General features: G+C 48.1%; 1 protein-coding gene across 3 annotated transcripts in view; it reads right to left on the reverse strand.

The window, feature by feature from the left end:
• The window catches only part of LOC144173162 (uncharacterized), a 152954-nt gene that overhangs the window by 25935 nt on the left and 106030 nt on the right, over nucleotides 1–20989 (reverse strand). For 2 of the 3 annotated variants that reach the window (XM_077701667.1, XM_077701668.1), the window contains exon 2: nucleotides 9608–9722. The exons of the other annotated variant lie outside the window; for it this stretch is intronic. In XM_077701667.1, the coding sequence (XP_077557793.1) occupies nucleotides 9608–9722 (115 nt within the window). The remainder of the gene's footprint in view (nucleotides 1–9607; nucleotides 9723–20989) is intronic. 3 annotated transcript variants of the gene reach the window in all.

The following is a 20989-nucleotide window of genomic DNA, read 5'->3' on the forward strand; positions in this document are numbered from 1 at the left end:
AATAGGCTACGCCTCTAGGTTTAGTTATATCTGCTTGGATAAAACAAATAAATAAAATACGACGACATAACTTTTGCATCTCTTCCTGCTGCATCAGCTTCGCCTGCCAAAGCGCGTAGCAGATGATAATATTACAGTATTGAGAAAAAGCAACAATACAGTTTAAGTCAATCTAAATATTTTATTTTCAGCTAAATATTACAATAAAAACCGTAGAAAAGAGCACCTAGTTTGGAGTAAGTAATAATTTATAAATATATGCGGGATGCCCCGGTCTATATGGCGGCGTGGGCAAAATGTAAGACTCCTCCTTTTGTTCGAATTCCCCCACATTTATTTGTCAACCTAAGCACATTATTTTATATAAAGTAATATTTGTTAACGGCGGCCCTTTTGGCAGCAGTTTTCTTAACAAGAACCTAATTTGCGCAGCCACAAAGTCGTTGCCGGCCATGCCACGCCGAACTTCTGGCCGAACTGCACGGTATGGCGGCACCCATGGAAACATGGAGCGCTTTCGCAGAATCCCATTGACATTAGCGCCAGATTCCACTTTAGGTAAGCTAGTGAGAACCTCTGTGGGTTCCCTGGGAACAGCTTCAGAGATTTCTGCTTCTTAACATTTTTGTGACGAAGGAGAGGGATAGAGAAAACATTTATTGCCCAGTCACCGACCTAAGTCCAGGTCAGCTAAACGATGGATCCTGAGGCGTCACTGTCTTCATAGTAGTCCAGAATGTCCTTGGAGATCTTCTGGATATGAAGGAAGAGAGCCTCGTGGGCTGTCCGAACGTCTGTTCCGGGCAGGGAGCCAGCCAAGGGTTCCATGAGGTGATGCGGGAGAGGGAGGGCGGAAGCTTCGGGGGGTGGCAGTCCCAGTAGGAGTGTGGGATAGAGGGGTACGCGCCACAAGAAGGGCAGGTTGGTGGTCCGGAGCGCTTCGGTATGCGATGTAGAATGTGATGAGATGGGAGAGAGCGGGTATGAGCCTGGCGGAGAAGAGCGGTTTGGGCGCGAGTGAGGCGCGGGTCTGGAGAAGGGTAGACGAGGCGGGCGATGCGATAGGAAAGTAAAGTGAATTTACCGGTCACGCGATCGTGAAGACGAGTGATAGACGGACCCGGGGATCGAGCTCGGGAAAGCGCGTTTACTTTTGTGTTGCCGTCCATGTTAGCGTGGCCAGGTACCCATAGTCAGAGCCTTCTATACTAGAAGGCTCTGCCCATAGTCAAATCCCGTTATTGCGAGCCTCATATTAACGATTTTAGGGCCGAAGCTCTTCTTGCTCGGGACCTGTCCCGTCCCTCGTTGCTGCTGTATACGGCACGGCACATTAATGATGATTGTGGCAGGATCCCCCTAGGGATTGGCAAACCAAAGATTGGCCGGAGTGGACAAAACGTTAGCGCGTTCGTTGCTACTTAACAAGGAGAAGAGGAAGAAGACTAGGTTGTCGTTCGTCGACTGCGAGCTCAAGACACGTACCGAGGGTACACGACACAAGACGCTCTGCAGAAGGCGACGGCCAAGGTGGCAAAAATGTCACACACCGAATTCGCCAACTTCTCCATGGAGATTCCAATCGTCCAAAACAACACCTACATAACCATTGAAAACATCGACGTCGTCGACGGGCTTGCCAACGGAGCGGTAGAAAGCTTGACGTGTCGAGTCTTTATATGATGTGCGGGCGAATGTCTCACGGTTTTACCGATAAGCATTTTTGCTTCGCCCCTCTCATCATCATTCACTTCGTGGAGATGGCGGAATATTTTTCCAGATTAACGAACATTTTGAAAATCCCCTACCAAATCCCCATTAATTTTCATGTAAAAATATTTCATTACTACGAATTGCAGAACAGCGAATATTTAAGAATAACGTAAAAAATTTCATCATCCCTATACAAAACTACACTTCAAAATAACGAATTCAGAGTGTGCGAAATTACTCGTGTTGGTGTGAACGACGACTAATGGTGGGCATGCACAACTATCATCATCAGCATACTAAATGCGGTTTAGCTGTATTGCCATCGCCTGCTCTTGGGGGTCTCGCCGGCATGCTAGCCAGTGGTGGCGAGAAGACAGTGAAGAATGCGATGCATGGAATGAAGTCGCAGAAAAGCTCGTCGTGGACGCTGCAGTCACCCTTAAAGATTACGTGCAGTGCGACGATGAAGCATGCACGTCTGCTGAACTGACGACTGAAGACATCGTCAACACCGTCCGTCGCGATGACGGAACCAGCGACGAGGACGCCGAGAGCGACGACGACGACGACGCTGAGACAGGACCCGCAAGCCAAGGCGAATAAGCCGTGTCTAACGCCGACGCTTTTCAGTGCGTAGCAAAAATGCGCACTTTTCTTAGCAGGTGCACCAATGCCACCGAGGCAGTACACAAGAACGTGGACAGCTTCGAATCCTTCGTCTTGCAGCAGTTGAGTGGCACACGTCAGGCAAAGATCACCGATCTCTTCAAATAACCGTGCATCCAGACCGGCGTTAGAGGCTAACCCGCTTGTGCAAGTGTGCCCAGTAAAGATCGGTGGATGCTTTTGTTACGTTCACAATTTTTACCGCGCAATTTTTATTTTTTCACTATAACGATTATTCAAGATAACGAAATATTTTTAGCGGTCCCTTGAAATTTGTTGTATCGAGATTTCACTGCAGGACAAAGAGGTGAGAAGGATGTCTGTTGAAAGTTTCAGTCACTAGGTTAGAAGAAAAGAGGTTGACGGTATAGTGTAAATAATTTCGTATGGCGGATTGCGAATCTGTGAAGATGTAAGTAGGGTGTTCGGTGAAGGTTGTGAGAGCAGCATGCTCTATGGCAAGAGCGATGGAGTGCTCTTCTAGAGAGGTGGCATCTGGCGGGCATAAAAAAAGGCGTTTTTGGGGAAACCCGCGACGAGGAAACATGACTGGCGTATGTAAAATATACCGCCGATTCCTGCTTTTCTAGGAAGGAGACACGTTTGGCGAGGGCTTTACAGCGTAGAAAGCGACGAGTGGCATGCCTGGAGGGGTTCATATTCTTAGGTTGGGGGTTCTAGGCGGATACGGGGGAACGTGGCCCAAGGAGGGGGAGTTGTGGGGATTGGAGGAAGCGACGCAGTAGGGTAAGTCATCGTCTGCAAAAGTACCCGACCCTAGCGAGATGTCTGAAGGCGCTGAAGTTGGGCTTGTTTGTGTATCTGAATACGTTCTTCTATAGTGTTATATGTGCCGGTCTCGATAAGATTGTTAGTAGGAGCATAGTGGGGCACGCCGAGGGCAATGCGGTAGAACTTACGGAGAGCTGCCTCTAGTTTGGTTAGTTGGGTGGGCGTGGGATACAGGTATGGCACTATGTAAAGTATGCGGGACATGGTAAAAGCATCTATAATACGTAGGAGGTGTTGTTTGTGTAAACCAGTCAGGCGATTTGTGACGCGGTGCAAGAGATGAATCATTCGCTCGATCTGGGAGTGTATAGTTCGCAGTGTAGGGTAGCAACTACCGGAGTAGTGATAAGACCGAGAATTTTTAGTGAGTCTATTTTGGAAATTTGAATATTATCAATGAAGATGTTGATGAGGTCACGATCAGGGGCTCTGCCTTTCTTGTTCGTTATGATCATGAGGGCAGATTCGAAGGGGAGATAGATAGAGAGACCTATGCTGCGAACATGTATACAACACATGCTTGTTGAAGAGTTTCTTCGAGTTGGGCTGGGCTACCATGGGTGGACCAGAGTCAAATATCATCGGCATAGATGGAGTAGGAGAGGTGGGGGATGGAGTCTAGGAGGTAAGGCAGTTCGGCTAGTGCCAGGTTGAAAAGGGTTGGAGAAAGGATTGAGCCCTGTGGGGTGCCAGAGGTTAGATAAAAAGATGGAGCCGACGATCCCGGGATGCTTAAAGAGGCTGTGCGGTCGGAGAGAAAGGATTTGATATAGTCGTACATTCGACTCCCGCAGTTTGTTCGGGTAAGGTTAGCGAGGATTGCCTCGTGTGGAACTGTATCAAATGCTTTGTGAATGTAGAAAGCTAGGAGGCCGCGAAGTTGGGAGGAGCTCGGTAATTCTTAAAGATCGTGAGAGATGCGGAGAAGTGTGTCCTGTGTCGAAATACCGTGACGGAAGCCGGTTTGGGTGTAGGGGAGGGGGCAGTGGTGTTTCATGTGCCATTCGAGGCGGGTGAGCACCATGCGTTCGAGAAGTTTGCCTGCGCACGAGGTAAGAGAAATGGGTCTAAGATTGTCTTTAGATGCAGGTTTTCCAAGGTTTTGTATAAGAACGATGTCAGAATGTTTCCAGGATGAGGTGATCGGGCCAGTGTTCCAGACATGGTTAAAAAGAGTAAGGAGAGATTGTTGAGAGTCTGAGTTAAGATTTCTCAGGATCTTGTACGTGATTTTATCCGGGCCGGGGGTGGTGTTGCGGTGCAGGGAGTTTAGTGCTCGTTGTAGCCCCTGAAGAGTGAAGGCGGTGTCCATGGGTGACGCTGGAAACGACTGCTCGGGAAGTCTGCTTGCAGGGTGGTCTGCACTATTGTGGAACAGTAAGCTGCGGATAGAGTTGGCGAGATCGGTAGGGGACACCTGTGTGGTAAGTAAGAGCTTCGGAATCGGATTGATGCGTTGTGTTGGCTGATTGAGAGTTTTAAGAAGAGACCAAGTGCGCTTTGTGCTGATATGGGAGTTTAGTGAATCGCAGAGTGTCCACCAGTTCGTGCTGGCCGATAGATAAGCATATTCCTCTGCTTCAAGAGTTAGTAGGTTTATGCGGCGCCTAATGTGGAGGTTAGATTTATTTATGCGCCACCGTCGCCTAAGAGACCGGCGAGCGTCCCATATATAAAGGAAATGTGGGTCTACCTAGGGGGCTGCGAGTGTGGTGGCAATCAGCTTGGTGTGTTTTTTATAGTTTTCATGAAGGGGGGATAGCCAAGCGTGAGGATTTCTAGGTTCCAGGTTGGGAGTGTCTTCGTCGCGAAACCTCGTCCAATTAACGAGCGAAATACGGGTTTGTGATCTAGGGGTTGACTTATGGGAGGTGAGGGTGATTGAAATGATTGCGTGGTCGCTCCCGAGGTTTTCATGCAAGTGCCCCCATAGGGGTTTGAGAGTGCCCTGGTAAAATGCAAGGTCAGGGTTCGTATCACGCTCGACAGAGTTGCCTATACACGTAGGATAGAAAGTATCATTGAGGAGAGAGCAGCGGCCTAGAGAAATGCGTCTGCGAGCTTTCGACCCTGGGGAAGTATGGAAGAGTATCCCCACATTGTGTGATGACAGTTGAAGTCGGCAATGATGAGGGAGACCTGTTGAGGATCGCGAGAGCGGGTGAAGAGGGATTTAAACGGAGGTATTGGTTTCCGAGGATGGTGGTAGCAGATGAGGGTAGCAGATGAGTGAAGGTTGGGTTTCAGAAGAATGCCATGAGTTTGAAAATAGGGTGTGTTAAACTTTGAGGTGTCAAGTGCCGTGTACGTGAGGTGTTTGGCTATTAAGGTGACAAGATTAATGGAGTGTGAGTCTTCAGGGTCACCTGTGTGATACGTGTTGTAGCCCGATACAGCTGGGACGTGAAAGGCTTCCTGTAGGAGGATGATTTCGGGGGGAGGGGGGAGTTATCGTGAGCTTTGATATACGCTTTGAGGGAGTTAAGTTTCTTGCGGAGGCCGCAAAAGTTCCATTGCTAGATTATTAGAGGTTTCCGCGTGTTCATGGTTTGGGGCTATACGGGAGGAGCTTGCATTGCGAGGGCGGGGCCTAGCTGATAGGGAACGGGCGCGTTTGTTAGGGTTGCGGAAGGAGTGACCTAGTGCTTCTTCTAGGGCGCCAACTCGCCATTCGAGAGCAACAAATTTGGCGCTGATATAGAGGAACAGATCTTGGATGGTGGTGGGGATGGGTACAGGGGGTTGGTTAGTTGTATTTGCAACTAGATCTGTTGGGGCAAGCTCATCGCGGTATAAAGCTGATGCTGTGATAGGTGTAGAGGCAGGCTTTAGGCCTCGGGGAGGAGGGGAGAAGAGAGTTGCTGGCTCACAGCTTAATGTCACGGGACCTGTGCTGCTGGTGAGTGCGCCTCGTTGTGCTTCAAATTTTGTCGTTGATGTTGGACTCTGAACGTGGTGCTTGGATGGCGATTGAGAGACCGGGATCTGGAACGGTGGTTGTCCGGTGCTTGCAAAGCAGGATATGATTGGTTGTCTGTTTTGCGGTTAGCGAGTCGGCGGCGGTAGGCTTGTTGGGTGACCTTGGCGTCGGCTTTAATTTTCTCGGAGCACTCTGTCCAGGTGCTGGGATGAGAGCCTTTGCAGTTGCGGCAGGTGGCGTAGCAGTCATGCTCTTGGCCGGGCGGAAGCTGCGTAAGGTCTTGGGAGCAAGTCTGGCAATGCTCCATAGAGGGGAGCAAAGCGCACACATCCTTGCGGTGGCCTATCTTAGGGCACCGTTAGCAGAATTGAGCTTTCGGGCGTTCTGGGTGGCATCGGTATTCGGCCTGGTAGTACAGGACCTAGCGGGGGACGAAGGATCCTTCGAAAGTGATAAGGGCTGTTTCCGTGCTGCCCATCATGCGAGCCTTGATGGTGGGAGCCCCAGTGAAGATGAGATGGGATAGTAGTTCCTGTGGGGAGGTTCCAGCTGGGACGCCGTGAATGACACCCCGGCAGGAGTCTGTGGGAGCCGCTTCGTACGTTGTGACAGGGACTTCCGTTGAGGCAATGAGAAAGGAGAGAATGGCTAGGAGCTTCTATTGAGCTGATGGGTGGAAGGTTTTGACGGCGATCAAATTTTGCTGTGGTCTTGGCTGAAGAATTGAGTCGATAATTTCACTTGGGGTAAGGCGGGCGGCGGCCGCAATGGCTTGCATGAGTTCAGTGGGTTTGCTCTTCGCAAGTAGGATTCCCGAAGGGCGGACTACAATTGTTGCGAGGTCTTGGCTACGTCGGCGGGAGTGCTACAGTGAAACCTCGATATATCGAACAGCGCGGTGCCCGCGAAATAGTTCGATATAACCATAATTCGATATATAAAATCACGTAAAAAAACGAGTCATAAACTGGTGCAAATCAATAAATGAACGAATTTTGCCGTAAATACTTATTTGGTGCTTCAAAGTATTTATTCTTTTGGCTTAAAGTACTACAGCAGGGTAGCCTGGCGTGTTATACACGACTTCCTCAGCGTAGTCCAAACGTTCCACTAGCGACAGGCCGGTGCCTTCTATAGCGCTGCAGTAGCGATGCGGTAGGGCCAAAACCGCTGAAGCCTCGGTCGAAGTCGGAAGCGGGGCACTAGCAGCGCTTGCGGGTACAACCTCGGCTGCGTCTTCGTTTGTGCGCTCAGTAGTAACCTCCGCTAGGATCTCCACATCCGTCAACTCCGCCGTCGTTCCGGTGCTGTCGTGACCGCCAAGCGCCAACAAAGTCATCAATGCACATCATGCTTCGTGGCTCAGCCCCAACAAAGCGCTCCAGCTGGCCCCAGGTTTCTTCAAGCTCGCATTCTTCTTTTGCACCGTTCAATTCTGCTTCGGTGGAACCGATGCGCAGCAGTCGGGAACGCACATCGCACCACCACTATCCTCCAGGGTACTGCGGGATAGCTCGCCGCCTGTCAACAAAGCGCGAGCGGTCTGGGCAGTCTGGGGTGGCGGAGTTTGATATACCCATTTCATGTCCGTCCCAGTTCGAAATAAAAAATTAAAAATGCATGTGATTTTCCCCGTGATATAGAAAGTGTTCGATACAGGCAATAATTCGATATACCCGTGTTCGATATATCGAGGTTTGACTGTATACGGTTTGCCAGCTGGAATCGGTCTCGGAGGACATGGCTGGTTGTTGGGGAAGGGCTGGGTGAGCAACGCAGGGGCACGCTACCGTTGCCACGGCGCTCGGGTTCGCCGATGCGCCAGTTAGCCTTAGCTAGCCATGCCGGCGTGGTCGATGTTCGGGGTGAGGTTCATGAAAAACTGGGGCTCACCGGAGGTTGAAACGTGAACTGGAGGATCCCTGCGTGTTCCGGCGTCGGTGGCCGTGCTTGTATAACTGCTGAGAGGTGCAGTGGCGGTTGTAGAAAGAAAAAATGCCAGGGCTCAGCGGAGGTGCGAACGTCGGCCGTGTAGAAGGAGTTCCTCGAAAAGTGAAATCAGCGGAGGTGGCGCCATGGAGGTAACTAGTAAAAATAAAGTTGTTACCTGCTGAGCAGATGTATTAGGTACCTAGTTACCTGCGCAGACGGTCTCACCTGCAGGGACCCAGTTGGTTAGGACGGATGCTCCGTCGTGTTGAAGCACGTCAATATAATTTAAGAGCAAAACGATTCACTGATTGCAGTTGCCTCAATTCTTGAACTGAGCCGAAGGATTCAGTCAGGAGCCGTCTACGATACGGCAGGTTTTCTGCAGCGGCTGAAGGAGACGTTATTGAAGTGATGTCCGGGCAGTGAAGAGCAGCCAACTTGCGGTCCGACGTGGTGGCATCGGTGTAGATTTTAACTTGACCAGACAGCCGGGTTCTGTCGGATTCTCGGTGACGGTTTTCACGGGAGGTGGCCATCCCACGTGGAACAAAGGGCATGAGGGGCTATATCTGGTACGATCCATGATGAAAGTTGTCCCACCATATCGTTTTTTTATTAGGTCAGTGCGTGTTTCAATCTGCGAATGCAATGCTTTTCAGGTAATATTGGTGGCACGTTTCCATTATGAAAGAGCCGTGGGATCGAGTGGAACTGCTTGTTCCAAGAGTCTAATTCTTGTGTGTTTGCGGAGGCTGGCATATGAAGTACCTCGGTGGAGAACGTGACGAAGTCTCAAGTGGACCTTGTTGCATAGATAATAAACACGGGCAGCATAGGCCGCAGTTCTCATACGCCCGGCACGAGCCGTGCTCATACATGACCGTAGCTTCGCGTCACGATGCACACTGGATGCATAGCTTCGTTTAGAGCGAAAATGAAGACAATTACAGAAAGAGATGTGGCAGGCACAAGAGCTACGCAAAAACGTAGGCACCCACAGAAAGACGTACGTAAGAGGGGGAAGCCCTGCAAAGGTTGGTTTAAACACCTCATCAGTTCAAATAAGGATCTTCACTGTTGCTCTGTCCAGGTGAGCCATACTTTAGTACATTTGGGACTTCCAACTGGGATGAAAAACAGCCGAATTGGATCGCTATTTACGGTAACGTTGTTGTTTGAGATGCCGTATTCAGAGCTGGTGGAGAGTCGACGTCAAGATGCAAAAAGAAGTTCGGTTCCATGTGGTGCTATTTCACGTCCTAGGTGTGGTAGTGGTTTTTATATGCTTGTAAGAACCGCGTGAATGTCAACAACCATATCAACAGGGCTATGGTAATCACGTATATCTTTCCACATAGGAACGTCATCTGCATATAATCGAAATCATGCAGGCAAGTCTTGTTCAAGTTTATGCACCTATCGAGGCGTTGCTGGAATGCCCGGCTAGACCTTTCAATTTTATAGTTGTTCGCTGTGACTTTAGACTAACGCTGCCATGAAGTCCGTGTGAACATAAGGTCGGCTGAAGCCCTAACGAGATCTTGCTCTACTTCCACTGGGATGTCTTGAAGAGTTGTCTGGTACCTAAGGCTGATGGTCGTCGCAGGAATTGGAAGGCGAGCGTAACTGCTGAAGGAGAATGTGCCACCGTCCATCGCCGACAACACAGTTGCACGGGTTGCTCCCTGCGGCCGCAATGCTGCGAACCGAGAAGAATAATGAAAACATAAAAATTAAATACGGTACATTAATGCTGCTTATGAATGACGCGCATGGGACATACACGAGTTATAAAAAAGGGTCAAAAATAAAAATAGTGATGATGGCAACTATTGTGCTTTAACTAAGCAGCGCCATCGACGCCATACTGAGCGGGCCTGGGGCGCGGGATCGAATGTGATGTGTAATTTTAACCCGGAGAACAAAGTTTTCTTGCAAGTACTAAAATCATACTGGTTATCCGCAGATCGGGAGGTTTTCATTCAGCCTAAATGTCGCAGCGTAAAAAAAGAAATGAAAAAAGTGTTGTAAGGGTCGCGTTGAAATGTGATGAAATGAAATCCCCTGCAATGAATGCAATGAAATCCCTTGCTTTCCTTGCATCACGACTCCCCGTCCCTCCTGTTTTTTTATTTTTCCGTGATTCATTTTCTGTCCACAGCTTCTGCTCTTATCAAGGCGAACCTCCGCTGGTGCTTTACCCGTGGAAAACGGTATCCAATTAAAATGTAAATGAAGTCTTCGCAACTCCGATTTAGAAAATATTTTACGACTGCTCATTTTTTTATTCCTTTTGCTGAACCCGCTCAACAGAGTATTGCGGACGAAGAATAAAAACGGAAGGTTTCTAGCGTTGACTTTCACATGGGTAGGATGACGCCGTCTTTATTGAAAAAACCAGTGGGCCTCACATTTTGAACTTGCAGGCATATAGAGCCAAACAAAAAGTGGACCACGAGCCTGACTTTTCAACCACATAATTTTAAAGGTGCGAGCGTTGCCGCTCTAACTTGGTTTCTATGCGCTGTGTTCCTTCGAGCGCAAATATAGATACAGGGCACGGTTGAGATATATATTTTGCTTGCGCAAGCGTTTTAGACCTCTGCTTCTGGGAGATTTTTGTCATTCCTGAACGTTAACGCGACTGAGAGTGAGGGTGGCATATAAGGAGGGCTATAAGGTTTGTGCGACCCCTAAAGAGTTTGCGCCGCTGTGTCACAGCAGCGCCACCAACGGCGGCGCCGGCGTTTGGTGGCGGGAAGGGCACGCCTCGACCTCTGCTCAAAAGGGCTGCTAACGGGCCTTCAAGATGGCAGTCGCTATAATTAAAGAGACTGGATTAACATTCCAGTCTTTTTTAAGGGTCTCCAATGGCGATAAAGGCTCGAATCTAGGGAAGTGCGTGCGCTTTTTCGACCTCTGAGAGTTATGGAAAATTCATCGTGCATCTAGTGGTAGGGCGAAGATTTTATGAAGTTGGGGTCAGAACCTGTCGCTGTTGTGGTCCACAGTCACTTCATTTACTGGTAACCTTTACCCTATTGTTAAGCTTTAAAGATGAGTAGCCCTCTGAGCGAGAATGGCTTGTCTGATCCAGACAACTAGCTTGGGGAAGAGGGTGCATATGTTGTATAAGAGCGAACTTCGTGAACTAAAAATACGGCTAAACGCGATGTTAAAGTGTGAACAGATTTCGCACGGGAATACGGCACCGCCAATATTTCTAGGCACTCTGTTTAGCTCCCTCCATGCCGCGGCACTATTTGGGTTGTATAAAACTTACGACCAAACTAGTTCAACAATCAGATGTTCCTCACCTCTTTTTTTTTTTTTTGGCAGGGCTGCCCCAGTCGCAGTCTGCTTTCGCTATCATCAGGGTCAAAAAGTACAGTTCCAATCGAACAAATTTTGGGGTTAGACCGAATGACATAGCACAGAACTGATCAAATAATGCCTGTCGGGGCTCAAAAATATCGGAACTTAAAAAGAACACAATTATTAAGCAGCAATTGCAAAAAAACATCGACCTTTAAATGAAATCGTCAAATCAGGGTCACTAGCTAATTTCATTAGGGTTGTAATAAAATAGTTCGCACATCATGTGATTAATTCAAAGGGTGTCATTCAGTTTTTTGCGCACTATTAAAACAAGATCGTTATTTTGTAACCATTTTTAGCATACAGGCAGGCTCGTGGTAATAACATAAACAATTGTTTACAAAACCATCGTTATATCGACGTCCATTCAAGGTTCTCGTCGGTCTTGCAAGCGCGATCGCGACGAAAAAGACTGCATTTGCCGCCGACAATTACGTTTTTGTTTGCGCGATTGGCAACGCAAGAACTTATGCGAAACATGAAAAAACGCTTCAGTTTTTACTTCCCCGCCACCTTCGTGGTGGACATGTTCTGCTTCCACAAAAATGGCGAAGCCGTCCTACCGCAAATTGTCTGTACTGAAAGCTTGCCGAGCATTCAAGTCTCGTAGCCACTGAGACAAGCATCTTGCGTTGCGACATAAATTTTGACCATGCATGGTTATAAGTGTTTGGTACTTTAAAGCAGGGGTAGTGAAGGGGGAAGGGAAGGCAGTGTGAAGTTGAAAGGCCGACCTTCCCGAATCGCACCGAAAAAAAAAAACTAACCGAAATCGTTTTCTTGAACATCATGATTACATAAGTAAATGAAAAACACAGAATGTACAGAAACGTATATCTACTATTACCTGTAGAAAAAGCACAATGAAAGCAGTTGGTACTCCTCTAGCTGAGAACGTGTGGCCAAAAAAACAAAAAATACATGGCAGACGATAGGATTACAAACCTTAGGGACGCGAGCACAAACTGAACGTTCGTATAGGATCTAGGCGCCAGAAAAATAGAATCACTTACATCCCGAAGTTCAAGCCTCCAGAAGTAAAGTGAATGCCCGTTTATTAAATCGACTTCGAAAATGTATGCAACAATTTTTACCACAGGCGGACTTTTTTTATGGAGGAAGGGGGGGGGGGGGCGCTATTAACGGGGGCTAATTTCTACGCTGATTTTTAATCACGTCATATTTAAAGCAAATGGGAAGCCTGTTTGATAAATGGACAAAACAGCCATTATTTCATTCAAACCGAATGATGGCCCGTGGCGGAAAGATTTGTTGTGTAAATACATTGCTGGCCTGATGCGTGTGCAACGTGCTTAGATTTCCCGGTAATGTCTCGCTGGTTTAGTTTCTTTATACCCGCGCGGAGCCTGAGGACGAAATGGCATTTTTCTCAAGAAAAGCCAATTTTTGGCAATACGCGAAAGGCGGTCGATGGCCGGCAGACTGCTGAAGGCAAGCATTACATAGAAACACCAAAAAAGAATATCTCGGCTGCTTCTTGTGAGAAAGTGTATAAATTACAGAAAATGAACTATAACAGGCTTTAGAAGCCTACAGTACTATCACGTTTTCTCTCTTATTTTTTTTCTTTTTGGAGCACCGAAAGTCCCGTAAAATTATATTGAGAACCATACGGCTTTCATCTTATAAGCTACTAACGTCTGCACATGCTAAAAGCGCCTACTTAAAACGAAAGAAATTTGGTTTAATGCGTTTCATATTTCTGTACACCACAAATATACATACCTGATGTAATGACTAAAATATCTTGCCATTCCACGCAAACCTCACGACAAGAAATTTTTGAACGAGGAGCCGGGAACGGAGTGCATAAAAGGAGTGCTGGAAAATGTACATGTGCGTCTCGTTTGCCCGATACCCCAAAGAGCGCGTAGTCACGCATAACTGCGTTTCGACATCGACAGAACAGTCAAGCAGGCTATCTAGATTAGCATTCGCCGTGTGCGAGATTTTATAGGGCAGAATTTCTATTTTTCATATTTTTGGAAGGTACCTTTTTCCCCATTTACCTCTTATCTTTTTTTAATCTCGTATCTCGCAAGGAACAGTTCCTGATTGCGGAAATTTCATGGCTACAGTCGCATTGTCATGCCGGCACCCTGTTTTATTTCCTACATTTTTTAATGAGGTGTTGCTATTCTTTTTTTTTGTAAAAAATTTGAATGAGCTGGGCGCGAACTTCAAATATTGGTGCGTTTTACTGGCTCTATTAGTGAAAATAAACATTTCAACTGTGGCGCGCAGAGACAGCAGGTAATGCGAAACGCGAAAGCTCGGAAACGTGGTTCTCACATTCCCTTCTCTAAAACATGAAACGTACTGACTTGGTTCAACTCTGGGTGTTTCCCGTTCGCCTGAAACGAAAGAACGAAAAAAAGGCGAGTTTGCGAACAGGATAAGCTTTCTGAAAAATCAAGCAGTGCGCAGACACTTAAAATAGGCACAACGCCATAAAGAAAACGGCGAGCCATTAAGGACGGTCGCAATGCGGGCAGCAACGAAGTACGGTTGAATCGGAGAGTTCCAAGTGAGGGGCTTAATGTTCAACCACGAAGCACACGCGGCGCGCACAGACGGCGTGTGCGCTAGGTCGAACGTGCCTGTACAACGGATGGACTGCCGTGTTTTACGCGCTACAACTGGCGCTCAGATACATAACTCTTGAGATGTCTCGACAGCGATAAGCTTCGAACACAGGCTATTTACGAGTGCAGAAATGACAGAATATTGCTGTTGTGGTCACCGTCAGGAAAGAAATGCAGCTCCTTGTAGTTGCGTAATTAGGGAAAATAAAAAAGGGGAGTTTGTGTTCTAACACGAGGCGACAATGCTCTTACTTTAGTCATAATTACAATGCTTGCAATTTTTGGAATCGGTCGCGCTGTTCCCGAAGGCATGGGGAATAAAGGTCAGATGAGCCATCTTGTGTCAAGAGCACAAGATTACCCCAGGTCCATTCTCTAATGCCTGGTCCATGCCGACGCGAGTAATTTGAATTAAGAAAAAAGCACGCTGCGCACCGTTTTAGAAATTTTCGCCGTTTTCGCTTGCTTGCTTGCTTTTTTCTCGTTCACTTGCTTGCTTTTTCGCTTGCTTGCTTGCAAGATTTGTCGTCGAATTTCTTTCTCGTTATGACTTTCGCGAGAAGAGGTCAAGGGCCATTTTTTTCTGAAAAGCGCCTACCTTTACTACTCTAGGACTATATTTCATAGATACCGCTAACACAACTCGGGCACTCTGCTGCTGTTACAGTTTGAAGAGCAGTAACCACATCCCGCTACAACCTTAGTATCCACCGTTGTTTTGCCACCGTGAATCTTTTTGCGCCCATTTTTTTCGTTATTAGGGTTCCAAGGTTTTGGCAACACTACTCTAGTTTGCCCGGATTGGACCAGCCCTATTTTCAGTTGTCAATGCTTTTTATACACGTCTTGGAATTTACGCAAAACAATTTCGACTTGTTTCTCTTTTCAAAAAATGAAAAAAGAAAAGACAGTTTAAGCCAGTGTGAAATCTTCCGAAACAGAGGAGCTGGGGTTCTCTCGTGTCGGCTCGAACATCAACGGGCGCTCGCCCGAGAGCGGCAGCGCCTTCGCCGCGCAAGTTCTACGAGTCGCCCAGAGGAATCGGCAGGTACGCGTCGGTGGCTCCCTCCCTCCCCTGTGCCCGCCTCTGCCGGGAACGAGGGCAACACGGCTCTGCGAGACCACTGCGCCCCCTGTGGGTTGGTCTGGGGAGCTGCTCCTATCCCTGCGTGACGACTTGCGGAAAGGCTCCACTTATAACAGCTCTGCTGTTAAAAGGCGTGAAGGGTCAGCAAGGGCAAAATACTTTTAAGGCAAAGCTTTCTAGGTCTCCCTGATGGTGGTGTCGTTACGTTAAACGCATTGCAGGAAAGCCAAGTTCACACAATGTAAGGGTACATAACGGTGGTGATGATGACAATAAAAATGATTCCCGTGGTTTGAATCGAACCTGGGTCGCCGACGTCTGTTTCTCTCGCCTCCGGTACCCCCGCCTCTGCCCACCCTTCCTTCAGCTATACGGAATAACGGCTCTGGAGGCTCCTACAAACCGAATCCCTGCCTAAAGAACTCTCCCTCAGCGACCACCCTATTTGCCTCTTCCAACTGCACATCATGCGGCGCGAAGGCCACCGTACAGTCCACACGCGGACCGTCAGTCACCACCTAGCAAGTACGGGAGGCGGCGATGGGCTGCTCTGACCTGACGACGCAACAAGCCCTGACGGACGAAGCACCCGAGGTCGATGAGCAGCTCCGGATGCTGGTCTTGTCAGCTCTCTCTCTCTCTCTCTCTCTCTCTCTCTCTCTCTCTCTCTCTCTCTCTCTCTCTCTCTCTCTCTCTCTCTCTCTCTCTCTCTCTCTCTCTCTCTCTCTCTCTCTCTCTCTCTCTCTCTCTCGCCTATTGCGCCATTACGACACGGTCGAAGCAGTTTGAATTTTAAAGAAAATTTTAACGCTTCATTTTGAATGACGATGGGGAAGCTTTCTCGTGAAGCATTCTTTTGCTGTCGTCTGAGTTTGTACTTAGACTCGCTGGCAGTTTGCACTTTGATCGTTAACGCTTGGATTTGCATTGCAGCGGCTTTGACTTTGGCACTTCGCCATTTGATTTTCGCATGCAAGAAAGCTTCGCGTTTCAACTTTCGTCGTCGTTACACGGAGAAAATTTTAATTTTGTCAGGAGTGAGTTATTCGACATTTCCGACGTTTATTGACGTTTTTCTGGTCACAAACGCTGCTGCATTAGTTGGGATATAATAATATCGCTTTGAAGTGCGGTTCTCCTGAATGAATGAATTTATTGTAAACAAGGAAAGGAAAGACCACCAGCAGGCGTAGTTTGTCTCACCTAAGGGTGGACACTGGAACGTCTGCTGGGGGGGGGGGGGGTGATGGTGAACACTGTTGTACAGGAAAGGGAATATAGAGAGGAGAGGATACATATAAACATATATACAGGTCTAAGAGGACATATATGTGCAATATATACAAGGTAAACGCTAAAACACGAAAAAAAAAGCGCGCGCACGCGTACGCAAGCACGCACGCACACACACACACTCACACACACACACACACGCACACGCACACGCAAACACAAACACAACACAAACACACGCACTCACACACGCACACGCACACGCACGCGCACGCGCACACACACACACGCACTCACACACGCACACGCACACGCACGCGCACGCGCACACACACACACACACACACACACACACACACACACACACACACACACACACACACACACACACACACACACACACACACACACACACACACACACACACAAATAAAACGGCCACAGTTTAGTTTATGTGGGGAGAAAGCGGAAGCCGGGAGGTGTCCTGAGGCGTCCAGGTCCCGGCTCTTGTTTTATTTATTTTATTTTTTTGAAGGCAATGCGCATGTCACACATCACGAGTTACGTGGGGTGGTGGTGGGGCGTCTAAACAGGAGGCGCGCAAACTTTTCTTATCGTGAGGAACTTTTTTTTAACTTTCCTTCCTGTCTGCCTTTGGACCTTGCGTTAGTGATCCATGTTGCGCATCTTTAGTTAGTCGCTTGTTTTGTGTGTCTGCGGTGCAACGCCTGTACGGCATTGTCTCATGGGGCAACACGTACTCTTCTCGCGTTACATCCATGCAACACATTCAAAACCAATGTATTCGCATTATAATATTTAGTTCATGTCGCTCCTCGGCCTCAGCACTACTGCGTCATAATTACATAGTGTTCATTCAAGCACTATTTCACCTTAACTTTTGAATGATTTTTTTTTAAATTGCGGCAGTGCAACCTTTCATATGATTTTATTGATGTTACTATTTTGTGCAGCAAAAGCGTCACCAGGTTTTTTAGCAATGACAATTTTATACTACCGACTGTTCACACTAATTACGGGAAGAAAACCACTTGTTTTACAGCTGTCACAATATGAAATAATTTACCAATAGCTATCAAATAATCCCCGTCTCTAACCTACTTTAAAAAAATATCTCATATTTTGTATTGTTGTAATAAATACCTTGTTTCGTGCTCTTATCTCGTGTATTTTCCTGATGTTCTCATATGCTGTGTTCCCGATTATGTTATTTACGACTTGATCGCACTACTTCTTGTATTAGGTCAGGTTACCTTTGTGAGTGTATGTACACAATAGGCTAATTTTCCTTGCCATTTCATGCTGCGTATACTCAACCGATGAGCTCTTGTGCCCAATTGCTGCTTTCATGCAATTATCTTATGCATTCATAATCGAGGGTCCCCTTTCAGTGTCTTGACTCTGGGACCCTCGTCCGTATAATAATAGGTTTGTTTTGATTTTATGAAATATACTTTCCCTTTATATTTCAAAAAAGCAACGCATTGCTGCAGTCTTCTAGAACTCTACTACTTGCGCGACTTTTTATTATGCTCGATGTTTGTTTTCACCCCTTTCTCTACACTTGCCTGGAGATATGGTAAAGGAAACAGTATAAACACGGCTACAATGTAAGCATTAAGTCGTAGGCATTTAGTATGAGATACCGGTAGTCTCTACGTTTCAGCAGCACAGAACCTCCCGGCAACACTCGTACGAATTTTCTCACGGAGGTGGTTCGGCTTTACACTTCGTGTTTCAGCCTACAATGAGAGCAGTGCTTTCTTGTGGCTGCTGCCGTGTCCCTCTGATACGGGCATGAAGGAAGAACCCGGCGTTGAGGCGAGCGGCAACGCCACTGTCGGTGTTCGCGACACGGGGCAATCCGAGACGTCCGCAGGGGTTCATCCAGTGGCAATTACTAGTTCGTAACTGCGGCACCGAATCACATTGCCCGCGTGCAGGCAATCGACGGCATCTGCATACTTTTGCTGTATTGCCCGAGCGTGTGCGGGAGTCCTGGAGGGCGCCTCGGGGAAGTGCTGCACGTGCTGATTCGGGAGCGGAGCGCTGACCTCTGTGCTGTAAGCGGCGCGTGCCCAGCACCGCGTGTGACAAGGAGCGGGCTAGGCACGCGAGCTTTGCCGATGATCGTCGATCAACAAGAGGGATGGTGAGAGGTGAGAACGACGCTCTTCGCGGTCGCATAATCGCCTGCGGTGATCAATCTCCCACCATATGCCGGTGGCTGTAGAAGAAAGCGCTAAAAAAATGCAGCGTCGGGGCGCACGTTCGCCATCAGAAAAAAATTGGCCGTGTATCTGCTCCTTTTGTTGCAAATGTCGTCAAAAGACAATAGTCTTTACTGACTTTTGCCAAGTAAATGCCTCTCTTCGCTTTCCCGCTCACCTCCCATGTTGTTCGTCTTGCGTCGCGCTCCTCCCAAGGTAAAGACGCCAAAGGTTTGCTTAAATCATTTTAAATTTCCCGCGTTTCACTGCTCCAAACCGGGTGTCTCGATGCCAACGCTGCCGTACGGTGAAGACGCGCGTGAATCGAGGCGCCCTACTTCCACGTTTATAGAACCGCGTTTCCCTAGTCCACGTGCGTTCCAAGCAGAACGAGGAATCTATCTAGTGGAACCTTTCGTAACTGTTGCTACTTGATTTCTTCAAACATCGCCTGAAGCTATATGGCGGGGGCGACAGCAGGCGACGGCGGAGTGATATTTTTTTCTTCGGTTGATGCAGTAGTTAACCTCGCCAAAATCAAACATGTACGATTTTTTAATAAAGGAACGCTGCAAATATCACTTCTGTATTAATTTGTTGTCTTATATATGCGTAATGCCCTGTTCTTCTTCAACAATATTGACAAGTATGAACATTACACCGGAATTAGACGGGTACATTTAGCTGTGACTATATAAGACTATTGCGCAGGCATTGTTTTACTTTGGCCGGGTGGCTGAATCGAGTCACAGACAGACAGACGGACAGACATACATACACACAGACAGACCAAAATTTCTGGGTTTAAGTAGCCCAAGCAAGACTATTGTCTTTAATATTTAGTGTGCGCCATTTCCTGGCGGTTCCACCCAAAATTCGCGAAGCCTGTTTTGTGAAGCCCCATTCATAACGCCTCTTTCGTGGAGCTTCCACCCATCGGCATTTTTTTATAAGTGAGAGAGAGAGAGAGAAAGAGAGAGAGAGAGAGAGAGAGAGAGAGAGAGAGAGAGAGAGAGAGAGAGAGAGAGAGAGAGAGAGAGAGAGAGAGAGAGAGAGAGAGGAAACATTTGTGGAGTTGTAAAGGTAGGAGTGGGTGCTTAGTTCAGGAATCCACGTGTCGACCGCGTCGTCGTAGTTCGGGTTAACAGAGAAAAGGGGCGACGCGGACATTCCACGCTCCCAAGTTAGGCCTAGCGTCACGCTTCGAAACCAACGTCGTCAACCGGTACAACAAATTAACGTACAATGAGTAAGTAGTCGCTTGGAAAGTCGTAAGGCCCGACTAGAAGCTTACCTAATGTTAAGCTCGAACATAACGCGATGTTGCGCCCACTGTAAAAGGCATTGATTGCACTGCTGCGGGTATCGCTTGACGTCGTAAGACCGCAAAGCCCTGGCCGTCTGTTAACAGCTAAGTAATACATGCCCACATAGTAGCAGATAATCGCAAGGGGGTCCCAACTCTTTATAAGAAAGTTGGATCCGTACTCCTGAGTCCACACTCTGAAGCCGGCCAAAGTGTTACAAATCCACAACGTAGGACATGAGAATGTTCGCTTCGCGTATGAAGTCTAGGAGGGAATGATGATGGGGCCCATAGATCCATGTGTTGTATGTGGATGCGTCGCCTACGCGGAGGCCCGTTGCCGCAAGATGTCGCAGTCTCGTAGGGAGCAAAGCGAGGCAAGACCACAGCAAGTGGTGTATGCCGGCTGATGCGGTGGCAAGCTGGGCAACCAGGGTCTGTAAAACAATCTTTGAAGTGAGGCCATTGGTGGGTCACGGCGGGAGTTAAGGCCACCCCCACCCGGATCCTCCTAAGCGCAACCTCCTCGGCACGGGTAAGACCCGGGTGGAGGGTGGCAGAACACAGTTGAATTAGAGCACGCGTGCGGTGCCGGAGGTGTTCCCTTCTAGTCAGCAGGAGAGTCGCATCATCCAGCTCTAACGGGAAAGTCGGAGATGGAATGGAGACTGCTAGCCGGGCTGCTACGTCTGCCTTGCAGTGAGCCGTCAGTAGGTCATGCGAAACCCATTAATCAGTATCTTGCAAGCAATTCGTGCCGCAAGGTGGTGAATACTCTGGGCCAGCATAGGGCTACGGCTCACTAACCGTAGTAAGTGGACTGCTTGAAGGGCATCGATGCGAATTACGATGCAAGCCCCGGGCCGCAAAGTGAGTCCGAATACAGCCAGGAGAGCCTCTCTAATGGCTACACGTTCCGCATAGAACGATGCTGGAGGTTCCGGGACCTTAAATCTGGATGTCTTACTGGGGGCTGGGTGGCTAGTGCAGCGAATTGCAGTGGCAATCACGGTGTCTTCAATACTGGCATCTGTATATAATATGGGGGAGCCGAGTGGAAGATGGCTATCCGGGTCGGTGATGCGTTGTTGAAGGGCAGTCGCCGAACTGTTCCGGTTTCGCTTC

This window comes from Haemaphysalis longicornis, unplaced genomic scaffold, assembly GCF_048455015.1.
Source record: "Haemaphysalis longicornis isolate Haplotype H1 unplaced genomic scaffold, Haemaphysalis longicornis Haplotype H1 scaffold_3, whole genome shotgun sequence".
Classification (NCBI taxonomy): Eukaryota; Metazoa; Arthropoda; class Arachnida; order Ixodida; family Ixodidae; genus Haemaphysalis; species Haemaphysalis longicornis.